This window comes from Theobroma cacao, chromosome 3 (assembly GCF_000208745.1).
Source record: "Theobroma cacao cultivar B97-61/B2 chromosome 3, Criollo_cocoa_genome_V2, whole genome shotgun sequence".
NCBI lineage: Eukaryota > Viridiplantae > Streptophyta > Magnoliopsida > Malvales > Malvaceae > Theobroma > Theobroma cacao.
In genome coordinates this window covers 28,528,421-28,548,984 of record NC_030852.1, presented here as the reverse complement: position 1 = coordinate 28,548,984, position 20,564 = coordinate 28,528,421, and the positions used below count along the sequence as shown (strand labels likewise).

The following is a 20,564-nucleotide window of genomic DNA, read 5'->3' as shown; positions in this document are numbered from 1 at the left end:
CCTCTCAGATCTCACCCTTCGGTCGGCCTCTCTCCTCTCAGATCTCAACCTTCCGTCGGCCTCTCTCCTTGTTTTTCTTTTTTGTTTAATTTTTGTGTTTTTCTTTTTCTATGGCTAACTGATTTATTTAATTTGAATTAATTTTAATTAATTTTTTTTATTTAGGTGTCTACAGATTTTTAATTTTAAATAATATAACTCATTCTTTATGATTTTTATTTTTTGTTAATAAATAAATAAAATTTTTACATCGAAAAAATCCTTTGTGCAAATCTCTCAAAAATATTTTATAATTGGAGATTTTCGTTCATGAATTGGATATACATTATTAACGCACATTAAGGGAACATGGAAAGATAATGTAGTTTCTCAATTTTCCTAAACTATGCCAACACTTTGATGAAATGTATGAGTTTTTCCAATGCAATTGAAGACAATTAGATATACGTTCTTGAATTGGGGTCCTTTTTTTTTCTCTCTTCCGTTGGCAGTATCTATTTGTGAAACGTAGAAAGGTTCCTAGGTCTTTTGGCTTAGCTCTGATAGTACTTTTGTGGCAGGAGCAATTCATTGTTACCTTACAATTGGTCCCTGCCGTTTTTTGTCGTCCTTTTCGTCTTGTCCTTGTGGAGTCTAGCCACCGTGTAGAGATTTTTTTGTAATTGTACAGCTCTTTTCCCACACTAGCTTCTATGCCATTAGAGTCCTAGGCTAACAAGGCTAAAGGCATGTCTCGCATCTAATAGTGATGGATGGATATAATTACGTTTTATTTATAAAAAAAAACACTTACCAGTAAAGGTAATTTAAAAGCGAATTGCACTAACCATAACTTCTTTTTCCAATGCAAAGGAATGTGCTCTTAGCATGTAAAACATTTCTAATGCAGATGGGAGTGGTCGGTAAGAGACTGTCCTTTTGCTTAGAACTATATAATTTTAAAGCATTACAAAAGATGAATAATTTACACAAGTGCGGATAGGAAAGTACAATGCTAAATTATTTGAAATGATATTAATTACCCCCAAAATAATCAGCTCATCCATATTACCAGGAAAAATAAATTATTAAATATTTTGTTTTCTTCTACAATCATTTACCAAATTCTTATTTTTTTAAAGATATATAACAACTCCATAAACTTTAAATATTATGCCCATAATCGAGTAAAATGCTAAATTTATGAATATTCTGTACGTTGTTCCCAGCCCGAGGATATCCAGGATTCTAGGCTAGCAAAGTCTTCTCCTCTAGCTAATACTGTACCTCTCCAAAAAAAATTTCTTCTCTTCTATACTTCAAAGAAGAGTATAATTGACTATTTTCAAACAAAAATATCAATATTTTTCAGGCAAAATAAAATATCGAATATTCATTTATTAAACTTGCGTAGTGATTTGAAATGATTACCAAATCCGAAAATTACTAGTTGCGTTTGTTTTAAAAAATAAAGTATGCAAAGAACTCAAGCTGGGTCGGCCGGCAATTACTCTTAACCTCTCCTATTGGACAAAACTGCTCACTCCGACTTTATTTAAAGCTAAAAGCAAGCTGAATTATGGCGTATATATTTAACATAAAGACAGCCGCTACATTAAAAAGCTTCAAAAAATTGTATGTATAACTTTCACTATATATTTTTAATTTAATATATTACTTAACTTTATAAACTTGATGTTAATTTCAATGATTAAATAGCTTTGTGCCTAAAATTTTGAACTCTAGCACATACGAATAATGAGTAAGTGGATAATCCGAATTCCAATAGCAACTGTCTTTAATTTGTAGAAACGTAGGATAGCCTGTATGAACACAGAAGGCAACAATCCCTTTCTGTTCTTTGGAAGATATTGATTCATCAGTAGGTAACTTTTTCGCGAAATCTTTGACAAAAGTCAGAGAATTTTTTGGCACAATAAATTAGCAAATATGTAATGCATTACACTATTTTGAATCTTTAGAACACAAAAGGGCCAGAAGCTAAAAATTCTACTTGCATTTGCACGTTATTGTATCTAATAATGAAATATGAAGAAAGAAAGGCTAAAATTTATTATGTATTTATTTGAATAAATAAGTGCTAAATTCATAAAAAAACATATACATACATGTATTAAATTGAACTTTATAGCATCAAATAGAAATTTAGAAGAAGAAATGCTAAAATCTATCAAATAAATTATTCAACTGATTACTTTACTTAATTGTCGACAGTCACTCATTTTTAAAAAATCACCTTTTGATATCCAATTATAAAAGTTAATGCTGTAGTTAACTAGCCATTAGAAACTCATGGTTATTTGACGTGATATTTAATGTCAACTTATTGTGACATGTGAATGATGCCACTTGACATAGAAGCTAATATAAATATGCCATGTGACTAAGATCAGCAGATGTGAAAAAATAATGTTAAAAAGTCGTTAACTTTTAATGGTTGAGTGATCAAAATGATAATTTTTGTAAATATTAATAATTAAACTGTGATTTTTCAAATATTAAATGACTAAAATAAAAAACTCAAAAAATAAAATGATCAAATGAATAATTTACTCAAATTTATTACAAAGAAAACATACTCCAACTTGTTTCAAAGATCAGCTACTCATTGATACATAATAAATTAATCAGGCTAGGCGTATGCCAGAAATGCCATTGAAGAAACTCAGAAATTCTTTATTTTACAATACAATTATTTTTAATAAAATATTTTATTGTCTTTTTCTAAAAGTGTTTTTCGCCAAGCTCATACTAATGAGCTTTTTTCTTACGCGAAGAAAAAAGAGGAGGGATGCTTTGTTCATGTCTGAAGAAATTCTCTGGATCAATCATTGTTTTCACATGCATCAATCTATCAAAGTTATTCTTGAAATATTTTCGACCCCAAATACTTGCTTGTGCATAACTTGTATTACCTTTATTGTTGGTTCCAATGTCAAGATCTCTATAATTGATGTATGCTTCACGAGGAGATTTTGAAACAAAAGAGCTCATATAACTATAAAGTCCTCTAACCCAACTTATGTAACTTTCAGAGTTTATGTTGTCTTCTTCTTGCCAACCTACGTTATATAAGATTTTGTACAAGTTGCCAGCTCTATGTGGAAACGGAGTTGCAGTCTCTGGAATCTCATCCATCATTCCTCCATAAGCAAAAAAACCAACAACAACAGATTCTACGTCTGCCTCAGAAAGTCTTGACCACAAACCCTTCAATGCAATTTCAGGGATAGGTTCCTTCACATAGTCAGATTTACCTTTATAGGATGGGCTCATAAGAGGAGTCTTGAAACTCCTATCCAGCAAAATATCCAAGGATTCATTTTGAAGTTGGCCAAAGTAAAGAATGGATTCAATCCAACTCATCTCTATGCAATCTTCCGTTGTTAGTCCGAGCTCAGGAAATCTCTCTTGCATTAAGGGAACAAGCCCATCAATGCCACCAAGGAAGAGTGAACTAAAGGAAGCTTGAGTTGTTTGCTTCCCATCTTGACTAGAATTCACCCTACGTAAAGTAGCCGAGGAGTACATTTCATTAGGAAGATCATGTGAAATATATTGCCAACGGTGAAGAAATTTGATTGCATTTTGTTCTAAGGTCTTGCTAATGGAGAAAACAGTCACAGTCGCTAGAACATGAACCAACTTTAATTTCCATGCAAGGACAATTCCAAAGCTACCCCCTCCACCTCCTCGAATGGCCCAAAACAAATCTTCTCCCATGGCTTTTCTGTCAAGAATTCTTCCATTAACATCAATGAATTGAGCATCAATTATGTTATCAACAGCAAGACCGTATTTTCGAAACAATAAGCCATAACCTCCTCCGGAAAAGTATCCACCAGTACCTACAGTGTGACAAGTTCCAGCTGGAAAAGCAAGAGTTCTACTTTATTCGGCAATCCCGTAAGAAAGTTCACCAAGAATCACACCAGATTGAACCCACACAACTTCATTTTCTACATCAACATCAATTGATCGAAAATTAACTAAATCAACAATAACAAATGGAACTTCAGCAACATAAGAAAGACCTTCAAAATCATGACCTCCACTTCTTGTTCTAATTTGGAGCCCATGTTTTCTTGAGCAATGAATTGTGCTTGAATATGGGAAATATGCAATGGTGTTACAATGACCAAAGGTTTGCTGGTATCTGGTGTGGAGAACCTAAGGTTTAGTGCAGTAGACTCCAAAACAGATGTATATGACGAATTATTTTGTGTGTAAATTACTTTAGAAATGGAAGAAGAGTCATTGGAACGGAGGGAAAGGCAATGAAGAAAATTCTCATGAGTTTGAGCCGAAGTTGGCCCAGACAATGAGAAGAGAGCAGCAAAAAGAAGCGGCAACATTGAAAGGTGAGGAGACTTCATTTCTTAACTGTTTTTGTGCATATGAATTTGAGAAATTCCTTATTTATAGTGTCGTTTGAAGAGAGCAATGCCTTTCACATAGCTCAAAATATGGAACCTCTAGATGCACCACGTGAAGACTTTTCTTTGTTGTTTTTTTCTTTCTTCTTAACTACAGGTGATCGGAGGCTTTGATCAAGCATGTCAAAGCTGAGGTTTCTTTCTCGGTGTAAGTTTGAAACCATAGATTCAGAACGTGACGTCTTTCATGGCGACTTCATACTTGACTCTGAATCAAGTGCTATATATCTATATCTATATCTATATCTATATATCTTAGATGTATAGAGATAATGGTCCTATAATTGGTTCAACCAATTCGTGCTAGCTGATTCCTTCAAAGAAATCAAAACTTTATCCAATCTTGGATTCTTACAAATCGCCAATGATGATGAAAAATACATAAGATACAATTCCAGAACCCATCAGAAAGGAAGGCGGCCAGCTACCTGGCCTGCGGCTAGCAAGGTGCAATTGCTTGACTTGAAATTAAAACCATGAGGAAAGTTCAAAAGTGGCACCAAATTTTCAAATGGACAATTCTTCTTCTTTTTTTAATAATTTTTTATTTTGACAATTGTTCTTTCTTGCTAGTCGAAGACAACCCATGATATTTTAAATACATCCAAAATCCAGTGATTTCCATTTTCTGTATATAATCGTTTTGGCCCAAGCATGGAGGAATATTCTAGGCTAGCAAATTCTCTTCCTCTGTATTCCAAATATACTATATATGGTTATTTTTCATAAAAATGAATGATTATAGTGAATGAAAAAATAATATTAATTATATCAAGATTTCCATCTATCTAACATGTTGGTCTACGAATCTTATGCCCGACCTAAAAATGAGTTGTCATCAATTTTTTTTTATCTAAATGTGATTGGTTACTTATTTAAATCTATTTTTTTAATAATATCCTATACTGAAATTTATTTAATAAATAGATTTTGGTGTATGAAATAGTTTTAAGATTTAGGAATTTTGTTACATGGAAACAAGGGTTTTTTTTTTTTTGAACATGCATGGAGAGAAGGTATTAACACTCCTACGATGCTCGTTTCAAAAATAGTATCGATCAATCCTGTGTTATCTTATTTTATTTTTAATTAATAATCCTTAATTTAGTATTTACTTATATTTCCCTTTATTATACTATTTAATTTTTTTGACTTTTTCTTACATTTTTTTCCTTTTTACCCATTATTTAGATATTAAAAACTTTCCCTAAGCTTTTCTAGCACTTTTAACAAAAACTAAGTAGAATCACCTCACCTCATGAATATTCAAGAAAATCATTGATTTTCTTGAAGAGACTCCATTATCGAATTAATTTGATATTTTATAAAAAGAAAATTTAGATTAAATCTCTTACTCCTTGTTTCTTTTTGTTTGTTTTCTAATTTTTTTAAAAAAATTATACCCTTTTTATATTTTTATATTTTTTATTTCTCTTAGAAATAAATAAAAGTCTTCTAATATTGAAAATTTTCTAAAATTTCCACTACATTTGATAAAATTTAAGAATTTTTTTTCTCACATAGGAATTTTCAAGAAAATGTCACGCATAACTTTCTTTGAAATTTTATGATTGGTTAGAATTTCACTTGCTTGTGTAACTAAAAGTAAAATGCAAATGGTGCAGGCAAATAAATATCATGCAATTTGCAAATTTTTCAGAATTTTATTTACTATGCATTTGTTTTGATTTTTCATGTGTAATAATTTATTTATAATTTTCTTTGCGAAAATAACCTTTAGGAAGCCCTCCAACACTTTTGATAAGGCTCCATAATCATTTTCACTTGAAAAATTTAAGAAAATTATTTTCCTAATTAATTAATATTTTTAAATATTAAATTTATTTGCGTAGGAATTTAACTTTATCACGTGTTTATTTTTTAATTACTATTTTTATCAATTTCATAAATTGAATTATACACATAAAATAATAAAAATTAAATAAGCAATGAAACATGGGCTAGGAAAATAAATCTCCAATGGGCTTAGTCTGGATGAGCCCGTTAAGGCCTGCAATCCTCAGTTGGTCGAGCTTGGGCTGGTCAGCTCAACACTTTCCTTTTTATTTTCTCTCAATTCTCCCCTCCCCCTAACCCCAAAAATCCTAACTATAAAAGCAACCTTTTTCCATCTCACAACTCCCATTTCTCCCTGTGCACTCGCCGGCCCTTCTCTCTTNTAAAAAGAAAATTTAGATTAAATCTTTTACTCCTTGTTTCTTTTTGTTTGTTTTCTAATTTTTTTAAAAAAATTTATACCCTTTTTATATTTTTATATTTTTTATTTCTCTTAGAAATAAATAAAAGTCTTCAATATTGAAAGTTTTCTAAAATTTCCACTACATTTGATAAAATTTAAGAATTTTTTTTCTTACATAGGAATTTTCAAGAAAATGTCACGCATAACTTTCTTTGAAATTTTATGATTGGTTAGAATTTCACTTGCTTGTGTAACTAAAAGTAAAATGCAAATGGTGCAGGCAAATAAATATCATGCAATTTGCAAATTTTTCAGAATTTTATTTACTATGCATTTGTTTTGATTTTTCATGTGTAATAATTTATTTATAATTTTCTTTGCGAAAATAACCTTTAGGAAGCCCTCCAACACTTTTGATAAGGCTCCATAATCATTTTCAATTGAAAAATTTAAGAAAATTATTTTCCTAATTAATTAATATTTTTAATATTAAATTTATTTGCGTAGGAATTTAACTTTATCACGTGTTTATTTTTTAATTACTATTTTTATCAATTTCATAAATTGAATTATACACATAAAATAATAAAAATTAAATAAGCAATGAAACATGGGCTAGGAAAATAAATCTCCAATGGGCTTAGTCTGGATGAGCCCGTTAAGGCCTGCAATCCTCAGTTGGTCGAGCTTGGGCTGGTCAGCTCAACACTTTCCTTTTTATTTTCTCTCAATTCTCCCCTCCCCCTAACCCCAAAAATCCTAACTATAAAAGCAACCTTTTTCCATCTCAACTCCCATTTCTCTCTGTGCATCTCGCCGGCCCTTCTCTCTTCCGAACGGCGACACCCAACCAAATTCCGACGAGTTACCGTCGCTGCGTTAACCACCGGCGATCGCTACATAATTACCTAGTATTTAAAGAAAGTAAATACTATATAGTCACCAAAACAATTGTGTTAAGGGTGTTTGTAGTATTTAAAGAAAGTAAGCTTAGAAAAAACTTATATAGTCCAAGATATTAGACTCGAAAGACAAACATAATTCACCAAAACAATTGAAGCACATTGATTTTAAGAATCTTATTCTATTGTTGTATTCAAATTAAAAAGTAAACAAAAGGAAAAACATTAACCATTTTATTTTGGAGGATATTACAGTAAACTTTCTTCTTTTACCAAGACGAAAGAGGAGGGATGCTTTGTTCATGCTTGAAAAAATTCTCTGGATCAACCAATGTTTTCACATGCACCAACTTATTGAAGTTATTCTTAAAATATTTAAAACCCCAAATGCTTGCTCGCGCATAACTTGTGTTGTCTTTATTGTTAACTCCGACATCTAGATCTCTATAGTTGATATATGCTTCCCGAGGAGACTTTGAAACATAGAGAGTCATGTAACTATACAATCTCCTTATCCACCTTATGTACTTTTGAAATTCCAAATTTTCCTCTTCTTCTCGAGCAACAGTATACATGATTTTGTACAGATTGCCAGCTCTATGTGGGAATGGAGTTTCAGTCTCTAGGATCTCATCCATTTTCCCCCCATAAGGTATCAAGTTCATTGCAGCATATCTTCCTTCTTCTTCATAAAACCTTCGCCACAACCCCTCAAATGCAATTTTTGGTATAGGTTCCTTTACATAGTCAGATTTTACTTTTATAAAACCTTTGGTAAATGCAGTCCTATCAAGCAAAATCTCCGAGCGTTCCAATGGAAAATCAGAAAAGTAAAGATGAGATTGAATCCAACTCATTTCGATGCATTCTTGTTTCACTAATCCAAGCTCGGGAAATCTTTTTTCCATCAATGAAAAGAGCTTATCAGCCCCACCAAGAAACAAGGATCTAAAAACAGCTTGAATTGTTTCCTTTCCTTCTTGACCAGAATTTACCCTTGATATGCTAACAAATATAAACAGATCGTTAGGAAGCTTGTGTGCAACATATTGTGAACGGTGGATAAGTTCGGTTGCATTTTGTTCCAATGTCCTTGTGACTGTGAAAACTGTAACATTTGCTGGAACAGGAACCAACTTCAATTTCCAAGCAAGGACAACCCCGTAGCTACCTCCTCCACCTCCTCGGATTGCCCAAAATAAATCTTCTCCCATGGATTTCCTATCAAGAATTCTTCCATTAGAATCAATTAAGTGAGCATCAATAATATTATCTGCAGCAAGACCATATTTTCTGAACAATGTGCCGTAACCTCCTCCGCTAAATTGCCCACCAACACCTACAGTATGGCAAGTACCAGCTGGAAAGGCAAGAGTCCTACTTTTCTCAGCAATCCGGTAATAGAGTTCACCTATTGTCGCTCCGGCTTCAACCCAAGCAACACTATTGTCAACATCGATATCAATTGATCGAAGATTAATCAAATCAATAAGGACAAATGGAACTTCCGAAACATAAGAAAGACCTTCCATGTCATGACCACCACTTCGAATTCGAATTTGCAAACCATGTTTTCTCGAACAGTAGATTGTTGTTTGGATATGAGATGCATGCAAGGGTGCAACAATGACTAAGGGCTTCGGGGTAGCTATTGTGGAAAATCTAAGATTTTGAAAAGAAGATTCCAAAATAGATGAATATGAATGATTGTTTTCTGAGTAAACGACTCTAGAAATGGAAGATGAGTCGTTGGAATGAAGGGAAAGACAATAAAGAAATTTCTCATGTGATCGAGCTGTGATAGCCCATGAAAATTGAAACAGAATTGCAAAAAGAAAGGGAAACGTTGAATAGGGAGGTAACTTCATTTTGCAGAGCAGGGATTTTGCGTATGAAAGTATGCTATTAGAGTTACCCTATTTATATGCTACAGGGTTTAATGCTTGCTTTAGGACTTAATAATAGGTTTAAAAAATGATAAATGACTGCCGCACCATGTATTTGAAAATAGTGTCAGGCTTGACTAGTTATTACATGAAAAGTTTCATTGACTCTGGCCTTGGATATGGCTCAGCAAAGTCATAGCATTCTAGATGAATATCCAAATTCCAAAATAGAGTAAAACTCACCCTCTACGTATTTTTGAAACAACCAACCAATCAAATGCTATCAATTATGGATATTTTTCAATCACCAAGTTGCCTGTGATAATGAGAAGAGAGCAACATGAAGCGGTAACATTGAAAAGTGAGGAGGCTTCGTTTCTTAAGCTGATTTTGTGCGTATGAGTATGTATTGACAGAGATTCCTTTGTTTTCATGTCGATTGCAGAGAGCAAAGCTTTCGTACCACTCAAATTATGTGACCCTCTAGAATCAAGACGTGAAGAGTTTTCTTTTTATTTTTTTTATTTTTTTCCTATCTTGACTAGAGGTGATTGGAAAACTCTGATCGAGATAGCATATCAAAATTGAATTTTCTTTCTCGGTCTAAGTTTGCAACCATAGGTTCAAAACGTGTCTTTCTTCATTGGGAGTTCATAACTTTTTTATATTTTTTAAAGAAAAGACATGTTTCCTCTCTTTCCCAATTTTCCAATCTTTCCATTTTTTATATCCTGCCTACAAGAATAAAGAGGGAAAGCATGTGATCGTTCATCACTAAAATTGAAGTCAGCAGTGTTGCCATGTTATAACAATAACTTATAAAATCAGGCAATGCAAAACGATAAAGGGAACAACATTTTGAAAAAAAAAATGGAAGATATAAATTCCTTCAAGTAGGCGAAGTCATTTGCACGTGTGACCCCCGATCTTGCAAGTCCTTCCTCTTCCCTGGTAATGTGGTTGAGGGATAAGTTGGAAATTCTACTCTTGAAACTGTTAATGAAGTTGCAAACACTCCTCATTTTTCAAGGAGCTCGATCACTGTTCTTTGCACACATAATGGCATTCTTGGAGTCATTTTCCCTAATAGGCTACTATTATTCAAGTGTTATACATATTGTTAAGTGAGGGCTGATCATGTATCAAATACAAATAAAACGCAGTAAAAATAAATTTAAAAAATTAAATTTGCGCCTCACCCTCCTAGGATCTCTTTCATGCTAAATTGAGTATAGAATTAAATTAAAAATAAAAGTATATGATCAGATCACTTTACCTAAATAACAAAGGTTGATGAATCTTTTGTTAAACCACCAAATCAGCCTTCGAAAAAGCTCAACTACCTCATCCCGGTTGTTGTAAACCAAATCTGTCAAAGGAATCCTTGTGCAACCTCTAATGGTGATCCACACCAATGAATGAGAAAATCCTTCTGTAAGGATTGAGAGTGCTAAGCCTTGATAATGTGCTAGCAAAGATGAGTTTTATAAACTCATAATCCACACAATATTGTGGGGCTGAACACATAAAAACGAAGTGAATGAAAAACTATTTTTCTTCACCCAAAGAACGGCAAGACAAAAGAATTTCTAATGTGTCGTTCACTCCTTCTTTTTTTTTTAGCCGTTCTCCACTCCCTTGTTTGGAGGCTATAGCAAGGTATTTATACCTTAGATTAATTTTAAACCTAATTACAAAACTATTTTGTAATTACCAATTAATCCAGTAATTTGATTAAATAATTTAATTAAATCCTTAAGAAGTCCAATTAACTTAATTGTTTAATCTAATTAATTAAGCCCAATAACTTAATTAAACAATTTAATTAATTAAGCCCAACAATTTAATTAAACAATTTTAATCAAGTAGGCTTAATGACTTAATTAAACAAATTCAATCAATTAGGCCCAATAACTTAATTGTTTAATTTAATTAATGAGGCCAAATGACTTAATTAAACAATTTAATTAATTAGGCCCAATGATTCAATTAAACAATTTAGTTAATTAGGCACAATTTAATTAAACAATTTTAATCAAGTGCTTGAGAAGCTCATAACTTCTAATTTGATTAAGTCCAACTTAATCACCTTTCCCATTTTATTTTCAACATTCATTTTAGGTGTGTGACCCATTAGGCTTCTAACATATTGGTAATGAACTCAACATATAATTCTTAAGTTAAACTTAGAATTAGATAAATTTAAACTACTTTAAATTTATCATTAATCAAGTTAACTACCTAAAGTTCATAGACAAAGATTGGGATCTAGCAATCCATCATGGCCACCCAAATGCTAAAAGAGTTAAGATGGTTTGACTCAACCTTTCAGTGATAAGCCTTTCAACGTAATTCATTCCCTCATCATATATCTCGGAGATGATAAGAGCATGGTGCGGTGTCTACTCTTATTGATCTCTATATTTGTTCTTAAAGTTTGATCATCAGCTTTATAAAGATTTATGAAACTCCTTTCATAAACTTTAAGTCGCCTTGGTCAAGGACTTCAATAAGCTAATATCAACCAAGAACAGCGAGGATATGTCCCCTACATCACTTGGGGTGATGATTCCTATCTTGACCACTCATTTGCCTTTACATGCTTCATGCTATACCCAAAAGCATCTTGTTTAGGCATCCTTAGTTAGGCACCCGTAAGGATGAAATCAAAGCATAACACTCCACACATAAGACAACTTGGTGTCTCAAGTCTAGAGAGTATTTACACAACTGACACATGACAAGTATTAAATAGACCCTTGAGTGAAATACCCAATGCACTTCTCATGGCGGGTCATGTTCAGTGAACTTGCTCTCCTAGGCAAGCACCTACATTCTAGTTCCAAGTATCTTTATACTTCAACCTATGAGATCAGTTGCTTACTTCTCAAGAAAGAACATAGAATGCACTAGTCTCTAAGTATCATTGATGTCCAATCTCAATAATAGATTGACCAAGAACATTTTGAGATTATACTTTGATGCATAAGGATCTCATAACCATAACCCATTACAGTTCCCTTGCAAGGCATATTAATCTCATGGACTTCATCCAATTAGACTTATAACTTGTTGTAATTGATGTCTTATTGATGAAGGAAAACCTTTAATCATTCAACATGAATGATGTTGTTGCATGATTGGAATCAAGCCTTAACCAATCCCAATTGGCTGCAAGGCTCATCCCAACATCTTCCACTAGCACAAAGCCAATTGCTATCTCATCGCATGTGGATTCAAATCCATCTAGCAATCGTGTCTCCATGTAGACTCGCTTATGCCCTTTAATGTGGTTAATTGCTTTTATCTATCTTCATGATGTCCACGCATCACATCATGTCATATTACTATATCTAGATCTAATGAGACCTAAGTTCTACTATTATGGCTCCATTGTTACATTAACAATGTTTAGAACCCTTTATTAGTTCCATGAACTAGCGATCTAAATATCTTCCTATTTGAGCCCTTTATAATAGGATGTATATGACTTTATTTATATACACGTATAGTTCCTTTTGCTTCTTGGGACCATTCCAACTAGACTATGTTGTATGCATCATATGCATATGTCACTCTATGTTATGCCATTTGGCCCCTTTAAACCTTTTATTATCATTGGGCTCCCACTAAATCCAAGATCCTTTGTGAGAGGAATATTCAAACTCTTTTAAACATCCCATGATGTATATATATCTCAATGTATACTTGTAATCATATTGGTTTGGAATATCATAATGGGCTTTTATGTTAGAGAGATATGGACCAAATCATATTGCAATATGAAGTTGTTTTCTTTCTTGAACATTCATCTGTATGTTTTGCTCTTAAGAAAGTTCCATTTTATATGAATCAATATTCAATCTTTTGATCAATTGAACATATTTCATAATTGATCAAATATCATTGCAAGGATAAACATGAAGCTAGGATAATTAAATATGACATAATTATTCCAAATAATTATTCAAACTTGAAACATATAAGCTTCCACATCCAAATGCTAAAGACAAATGTTTCACCAGCCATTGCCATGGCAATCACATAATTAATGTTTCAAAAACATCTAAATAAATTATCCAACATGTTGATATAAATAGGAGTGTAACCATCCAATGTAGCATCTAATGCTTTAGGTAGTCCATCCATGTGGTCACCTCTTTAGCCAAGATCCTACTCATCTTTATCTTTGGTCCCTGCAATATGTCAAACATATGAGAACCAACTTTGAGGTATCTTATACCTTTAATATATAAAGTAGAATTATTTAGCAAATGGTACCTGAATCAGAAACTTCAATAAACTTCTTTTTCTTGCTCACAGTAGCTAGGTACTCCTTGCAGTTCCTCCTCCAATGTCCAAGTTTGCCACAATGATGGCAAATATCCTTTTCTTTGTCCTTTTTGACACCTCTTTTAGGCTTCAAGGCCTTCTCATTTTGGGATTTTACCGTCTTCCCTTTTTGGGCTTTCTTCTTCTATTGCTTCATATGAGCCTTGAAAGAAGAAACAATAAGCAATGATCCCTTATCTTTCCTGTTGGACCTCTCTGCTGTGTCTGGCATATTCAAAAGTTCAAGAAGAGTGGCTTCCAATCGATTCATATGGAAGTTCAACCCGAACTGACTAAAGCTGTTAGGAAAAGATTATAGAGCTAAGTCTATACTTAGCTCATGATTCGTTGCTAATCCCAATTGTCTAAGTCTTTCGATGAGCCCAATCATCTTCAGCACATAGGGTCTAACAGAACTACCTTCTGCCATCTTGCATCGGAATAGTTCTTTAGAGATCTCATATCTCTCAGTGCCCTCTCCTTATCGAACAGTTCTCTAAGGTGAAGAATTGTGGATTGAACATCCATATGTTCATGCTGCTTTTGGAGCTCAGGGATCATACTAGCTAGCATCACACATGCTGCCTGATCATCGTCATCCTTATGACGTTGATATGCTTCCTTATCCTCAACTTTAGCATCAGTAGCAGGGATTGGTGGAATAGGAGTGTCAAAGACATAAGATTTCTTCTCCTGTTTCAAGACGATCTTGAGGTTCTGAAACCAATCGAGGAAGTTTGGGCTAGTGAGTTTATTTGCATCCAAGATGCTCCGCAGTGACAGACTATTAACCATGTATATAAATTATGCCTAAATAGATAAAATAAAGCAATAAGTAAACATCATGCATAAACTATTTAAAACAATATTTTAAAATTTTTAAATAGTTCTCCCACTATTTTCTAAAAGATGATAACCCTCCATATTACCTCGAGAGATCTCTACTAGGATTCTCTTAGTGGGCTAGGATCCCATCCACATAGTCATGGCCTTGAGTGTGCTCAACAAACCATGATAGGTAGATTAGGTAGGTAATTGAGCTTACCAATTGTATCTCTATACAACTCCTAGATCAGCTAGGTGACAACACATTGCCTAAACATATCATATATGTTTCGCCTAGCCTTTGCCTCTAGTTTCCATAATAATCAAGTTTCCAAGCATCCGGATTTTATGAAACTAGTTGAGTAAGACCCACCAATAGCTCAAACATACTCGTGTAAAAGTGTGGCCTTGAGTGTGCTCAACAAGCCTCCAATTAAAAGAGCAGCCAAGTTATCTTGCTATATGGTGGAAGGCAACTTAATCATACGTGGTATGTGACTCAATATTTACCGAGGGATTTTATCCTTTTCGTTTTATTAAGGTCTCATTTGATTAGCATGCATAGCATTTAATATATCGCATAAAATTAAATCTATCACATGCTGTTCTACTAAGATGGTTATGGACTTTTCTACTCTAGTTATGAACATATAAAGTAAACATGCTCAATATGATGATGATCTTGCATTTCATTTGAAAAATGTCACTCAACAATTGAGGATCATAGTTCAAATCATTTGGTGCTTAGGTTTGAAAAGATTTAGTAATTTTTTTTTAAATTACTTAGTAAAGGAATTGATCATATCAAGGCCTTTAGCTAGCTCAAATCATATTTGAATTAATTCTATTAGTAAGTTCTTTCTAATTAAACTTCTTTAATTAGAAACCTAAACCAATTTAGGAAACTTCCTAATTTGAGTATCTATCATAAACCATTTTAAAAGGTTTCATGATCCAAATCATGTGTCCTAAATATTTTAGGAAGGTCCTTATCCACCTTTTAATCTTGTATTATCCATTCACTAATTGTAGAGTTCTAATCATTATTAGAAGTCCTAATTTATTAGTAAATTTATCTTAATTAAAATCTATCCTAATCGGATTAGGATGTCATCAACTCAAGTTGACTTTCAATTTTAATTAAAATTATCTAATCTAATTAGATGTGGATAAATTTAAATCATAATCCCTTAATTTAGGGAGTCCTCATCAAATGAGGAAGACTTAATATTTTTGAAGATTTAATATCAATCAATTTAAAATTGATTAATTCCACCAAGGATTCAAACTCCTTGATTTTAGGCATGTATCCCTAACATTGAGGAGTCAATGATCAGCTAAGGAAAGAATCCTTCCTGATCATTGAGTGTCCAATTTCTCCAAGAAACAACCTCTTTCCATAAAGTGGTTGCATCCATGGCAATGGGAGGTGCAGCATCTATGTGTGGCAGCACCATGCACAACTTTTGTCATGAGTACCGTTTCACATGTAAAGGACATTCATTTAATTTAGTTAAGTGTCCAGTCACTCAAAAATTAATTCAAATTCAAAATTTTATCCTTTAATTGAACCTTTCAAATAAGGATAATATTCTGAAATTTTCAGAATTAATTTTGCAAGATTATCTTGCCATTAAAAACCGATTTCCAAGCTATAATTATTCTCTGAACTATTTTCAAACTTTCAATAATTAATAGCCTAAATCAGCTTGTTTGGCCATGAAAATTTTCAGAAATAATCCTCATTGAACATTTTAATAAAGATAATTTTTCTGGAATTTTTCAGAATTAATTTCAAGAGTTTCTTGTCAATTAAAACTGAAATTCATGCCAAAACAGTGAGCTGGACAGATTTATATTTGCACCAATTTTCTTGCTTGAAATCAACATGTTTGACCATGATATTTTCCAGAAATAATACTTATTGAACATTTTAATAAAGATAATTTTCCTGGAATTTTTTAGAATTAATTTCCAAGACTTTCTTGTTAATTAAAACTGAAATTCATGTCATAACAGTGAGTTGGACTGCTTTCACTTTTTGCTCCAATTTCTTGCTTAAAATCAGCCTATTCAATCATGAACATTTCATGATTTTGCTGTCCACATATCCAGCAATAAATGTGTAACATTTACATATTTTATTTGCTGAAAATTAAGCACAAATAGAAGCAGAATTCTGCACCTAAAACCGTGTGTGTGCTGCCTTACAAGACAGCCTCCAAAACCGTGCCTTATGGTGTCCCTTTTTCTTGTGCTTCCTTAACACAATGTAAAACACTCATTAGTTAAGTCTATATATGATTCAAGTAAGTCAAGATAAGATTAAAGGAGGGTACAAAGGTTGCTGGACAGAATTAAATGAAATTGGCAAAGCAGATTTTTTTTGAAAAATCGATTTTAGCAAAATCACACCAAATCAAAATACAAAACAATTATTTGTTAATCAAGCATCCATTGAACATGAACAAGCACTCAAATGGCATTGAAGGGGCTCTGATACCACTGTTGGATGAGAGCTGATCATGCATCAAATGCAAATAAAACACAACGAAAATAAATTTAAAAAATTAAATTTGCGCATCACCCTCCTAAGATCTCTTCATGCTAAATTGAGTACAGAATTAAGTTAAAAATAAAAGTATATGATCAAATTACTTTATCTAAATAACAAAGCTTGATGAATCCTTTGTTAAACCACCAAATCAGCCTTCGAAAAAGCTCAACCACCTCAGCCCGGTTGTTGCAAACCAAAGCTGTCCAAGGAATAGTTGTGCAGCCTCTAATGGTGATCCACACCGATGAATGAGAAAATCCTTTGTAAGGATTGAGAGTGCTAAGTCTTGACAATGTGCTAGCAAAGATGAGTTTCATAAACTCATAATCCACACAAAATTGTGAGGCTGAACACACAAAAACGAAGTGAATGAAAAACTATTTTTCTTCACCCAAGGAATGGCAAGACAAAAGAATTTCTAAAGTGCCATTCACTCCTCTTTTTTTTTCAGCAGTTCTCCACTCCCTTGTTTGGAGGCTATAGCAAGGTATTTTGTAATTGTCAATTAATCCAATAATTTGATTAAATAATTTAATTAAGTCCTTAAGAAGCCTAATTAACTTAATTATTTAATTTAATCAATTAGGCCCAATAACTTAATTAAACAATTTAATTAATTAAGCCTAACAATTTAATTAAACAATTTTAATCAAGTAGGCCTAATGACTTAATTAAACAAATTCAATCAATTAGACCCAATAACTTAATTGTTTAATTTAACTAATTAAGCCCAATGACTTAATTAAATAATTTAATTAATTAGGCCCAATGATTCAATTAAACAATTTAGTTAATTAGGCACAGCTTAATTAAACAATTTTAATCAAGTGCTTGAGAAGCCCATAACTTCTAATTTGATTAAGTCCAACTTAATCACCTCTCCCATTTTATTTTCAACATTCATTTTAGGTGTGTGATCCATTAGGCTTCTAACATGTTAGCAATGAACTCAACATATAATTCTTAAGTTAAACTTAGGATCAGATAAATTTAAACTACTTTAAATTTATCATTAATCAAGTTAACTACCTAGAGTTCATAGACTAAGATTGGGATCTAACAATCCATCATGGTCACCCAAATGTTAGAAGAGTCAAGATGGTTTGACTCAACCTTCAGTGATCAACCTTTCAGCGTAATTCATTTCCTCATCATATCCTGAGAATGTCACGGACAATGACAAGCGAACTCTTAAAAAATTAGTAATGGGTTTCTTCTTTAGCTGAGAAGTGCTCTACAAAAGAAGTCGAGATCAAGTACTTTTGAGATGTGTGGATGTTACGGAAGCCAACAAAATAATGAAAGAAGTTCACGAAGGAACTTGTGGAGCTCATGCTAATGGACATATATTGGCTAGACAAATTATGAGAGTTGGTTATTATTGGTTGTCGTTGGAATCAGACTGCATAAACTTTGCTCGAAAATGCCACAAGTGTCAAGTTTATGCAGATAGAATCCATGCTCCACCAGCCCCATTGCATGTTTTCACAACGCCTTGGCTATTTTCAATGTGGGGAATGGATGTGATTGGGCTTATTACGCCAAAAGCCTCTAATGGACATCGATTCATATTAGTGGCCATTGATTATTTCACGAAATAGGTAGAAGCAGCTTCCTATGCCAATGTGACACAAAATGTGGTGTGCAGGTTCATCTAAAGGGAGATCATATGCCGGTATGGGCTGCCGAAAAAGATCATTACCGATAATGCAAGCAATTTGAATGGTGTGATGGTGAAGGATGTTTGCGCTAAATTCAAGATCAAGCATTATAACTCAACAACTTACCGTCCGAAGATGAACGGAGTGGTGAGGCAACCAACAAAAATATCAAAAAGATTGTTGAAAAGATGACTGAAGTTTATAAAGATTGGCATGAGAAACTTCCTTTTGCCTTGCATGCATATCGAACTTCTGTGCGTACCTCCACCGGGGCAACTCCGTACCCATTAGTATATGGTACAGAAGCAGTTCTACCTGTTGAAGTAGAAATCTCATCATTGAGGGTGTTGATGGAAACAAAATTAAAAGATGCTGAGTGGATCCACTCCAGCTACGAGCAATTAAATTTAATTGAAGAGAAAAGGCTCGCAGCCCTTTGTCACTGCCAGATGTACCAACGAAGGATGATGCGAGCATATGAGAAAAAAGTTCATCCAAGGTAGTTCCGAGAAGAAGAGCTAGTTCTCAAGAGAATACTCCCTAATCAGATGGATTTTCGGGGAAAGTGGATGCCAAATTGGGAAGGACCATATGTGGTAAAAAAGGCTTTTTCAAGAGAAGCTTTGATTTTGGCTAACATGGATGGGGAGGATTTGCCTAACTCGATAAACGCAGATGCGATGAAGAAGTACTATACTTAAAAAAAAAAAGCGGAGGGGTCCATGGCTGAAAACTCGAAAAAGGCAGCTTGAGGTCGAAAAGCAGAAAGTTAAAATGAAACTTAAAGATGTCAGCCCGAATGGAACACAAGATCGAGGTAGAAGTACATTATGAATGGAGCTCCACAATTTCACAAAACAGGGGAAGTTAGGGAGTTTGCAACCTACAGATTTGCTCAAAGCATCAATCAAGGACAATTCTTGAAGTCGAACATCAGATTATTTGCTCAGAATGGTTTGAGTGTTCATTACTTAAGATCTAATGTTTGCTCTATAAATTCTCTTTGCCTTATATTATTTGATTTCTCATATATGAAATTCTCATTTGCCTCTTTATTTTAACCCTTTTATTCTTTACCATCCCATGATTTCACATAATGATTGTCATAGAAATGAATGATGACTGGTGAAAGAAATAAACTAATTAAGCAAAAAAATTACGTTCATTGTTCAACAAAAGACTTGATGATGAGAAAAATGAATGGCAGAGCTTTAAACTTGAGCGAAAAAAAAAAAGAGTCAATTGTCAAAAAGAAGGGGGCACGCCTAAGGAAAATCAAGAATGCCAGCCAATGAAGTAAGGCACAAGACGAAAGTCATTGAAAGCTGCAGTGAAAAATTAGATGAAGCAAAGGTCTTGGAACCTTAATGAATCATAAACATGAAAACATTTTATCATTTCAATCATGCATACATGCCTAGCCATACACACGGTCATTTTCAAAACAATAATCCAAATTAATTCATGTCCCAAGCTTCGAAAGTAGGAATCCACCTAACCTAAAATGTTGAGGTCGTAGAACTTTGATAAATGGATTTGAGTTTTTCATTGTGAAGTTAATCCAATTAAGTTGGCATTTGTGAATTAAATCGAACCTGTTTTGAGATAGGTCGAGCCTAGATTAAGTCTAAGAATTTTAATTTTTAAATCGAACCTGTTTGTGAGATGGGTCGAGCCTAGGTCAAGTCTAGGAATTTCAATTTTTTAAATCGAACCTATTTTGTGAGATAGGTCGAGCCTAGGTCAAGTCTAGGAATTTCAATTA

At 33.3% G+C, this 20,564-nt stretch overlaps 2 protein-coding genes and 1 pseudogene across 2 annotated transcripts; all 3 read right to left on the bottom strand.

Moving 5' to 3' along the window:
• LOC18605533 lies at positions 2,752–4,376 on the bottom strand (annotated as a pseudogene).
• LOC18605531 (cannabidiolic acid synthase) lies at positions 7,701–9,423 on the bottom strand. Its single transcript, XM_007038579.2, has one exon. It carries the CDS (start codon positions 9,404–9,406, stop codon positions 7,808–7,810), a length of 1,599 nt encoding a protein of 532 aa, XP_007038641.2. The 5' UTR covers positions 9,407–9,423; the 3' UTR covers positions 7,701–7,807.
• Positions 13,902–14,551, bottom strand: LOC108661183. The gene is made up of 2 exons (XM_018117116.1): positions 14,169–14,551; positions 13,902–14,055 (listed from the first exon to the last, which is right to left on the bottom strand). The coding sequence occupies exons 1-2, from the start codon at positions 14,549–14,551 to the stop codon at positions 13,902–13,904; spliced, it is 537 nt and encodes a 178-aa protein (XP_017972605.1).

Excerpts from the sequence above, each read along its gene's own strand:
- LOC18605531 (XM_007038579.2), bottom strand. The coding sequence starts at position 9,406 with ATGAAGTTACCTCCCTATTCAACGTTTCCCTTTCTTTTTGCAATTCTG.
- LOC108661183 (XM_018117116.1), bottom strand. The coding sequence starts at position 14,551 with ATGGTTAATAGTCTGTCACTGCGGAGCATCTTGGATGCAAATAAACTC. Across the intron at positions 14,056-14,168 it reads AGATGGCAGAAGGTAGTTCT|CTTTAGTCAGTTCGGGTTGA; the intron begins GTTAGACCCTAT and ends TTTTCCTAACAG.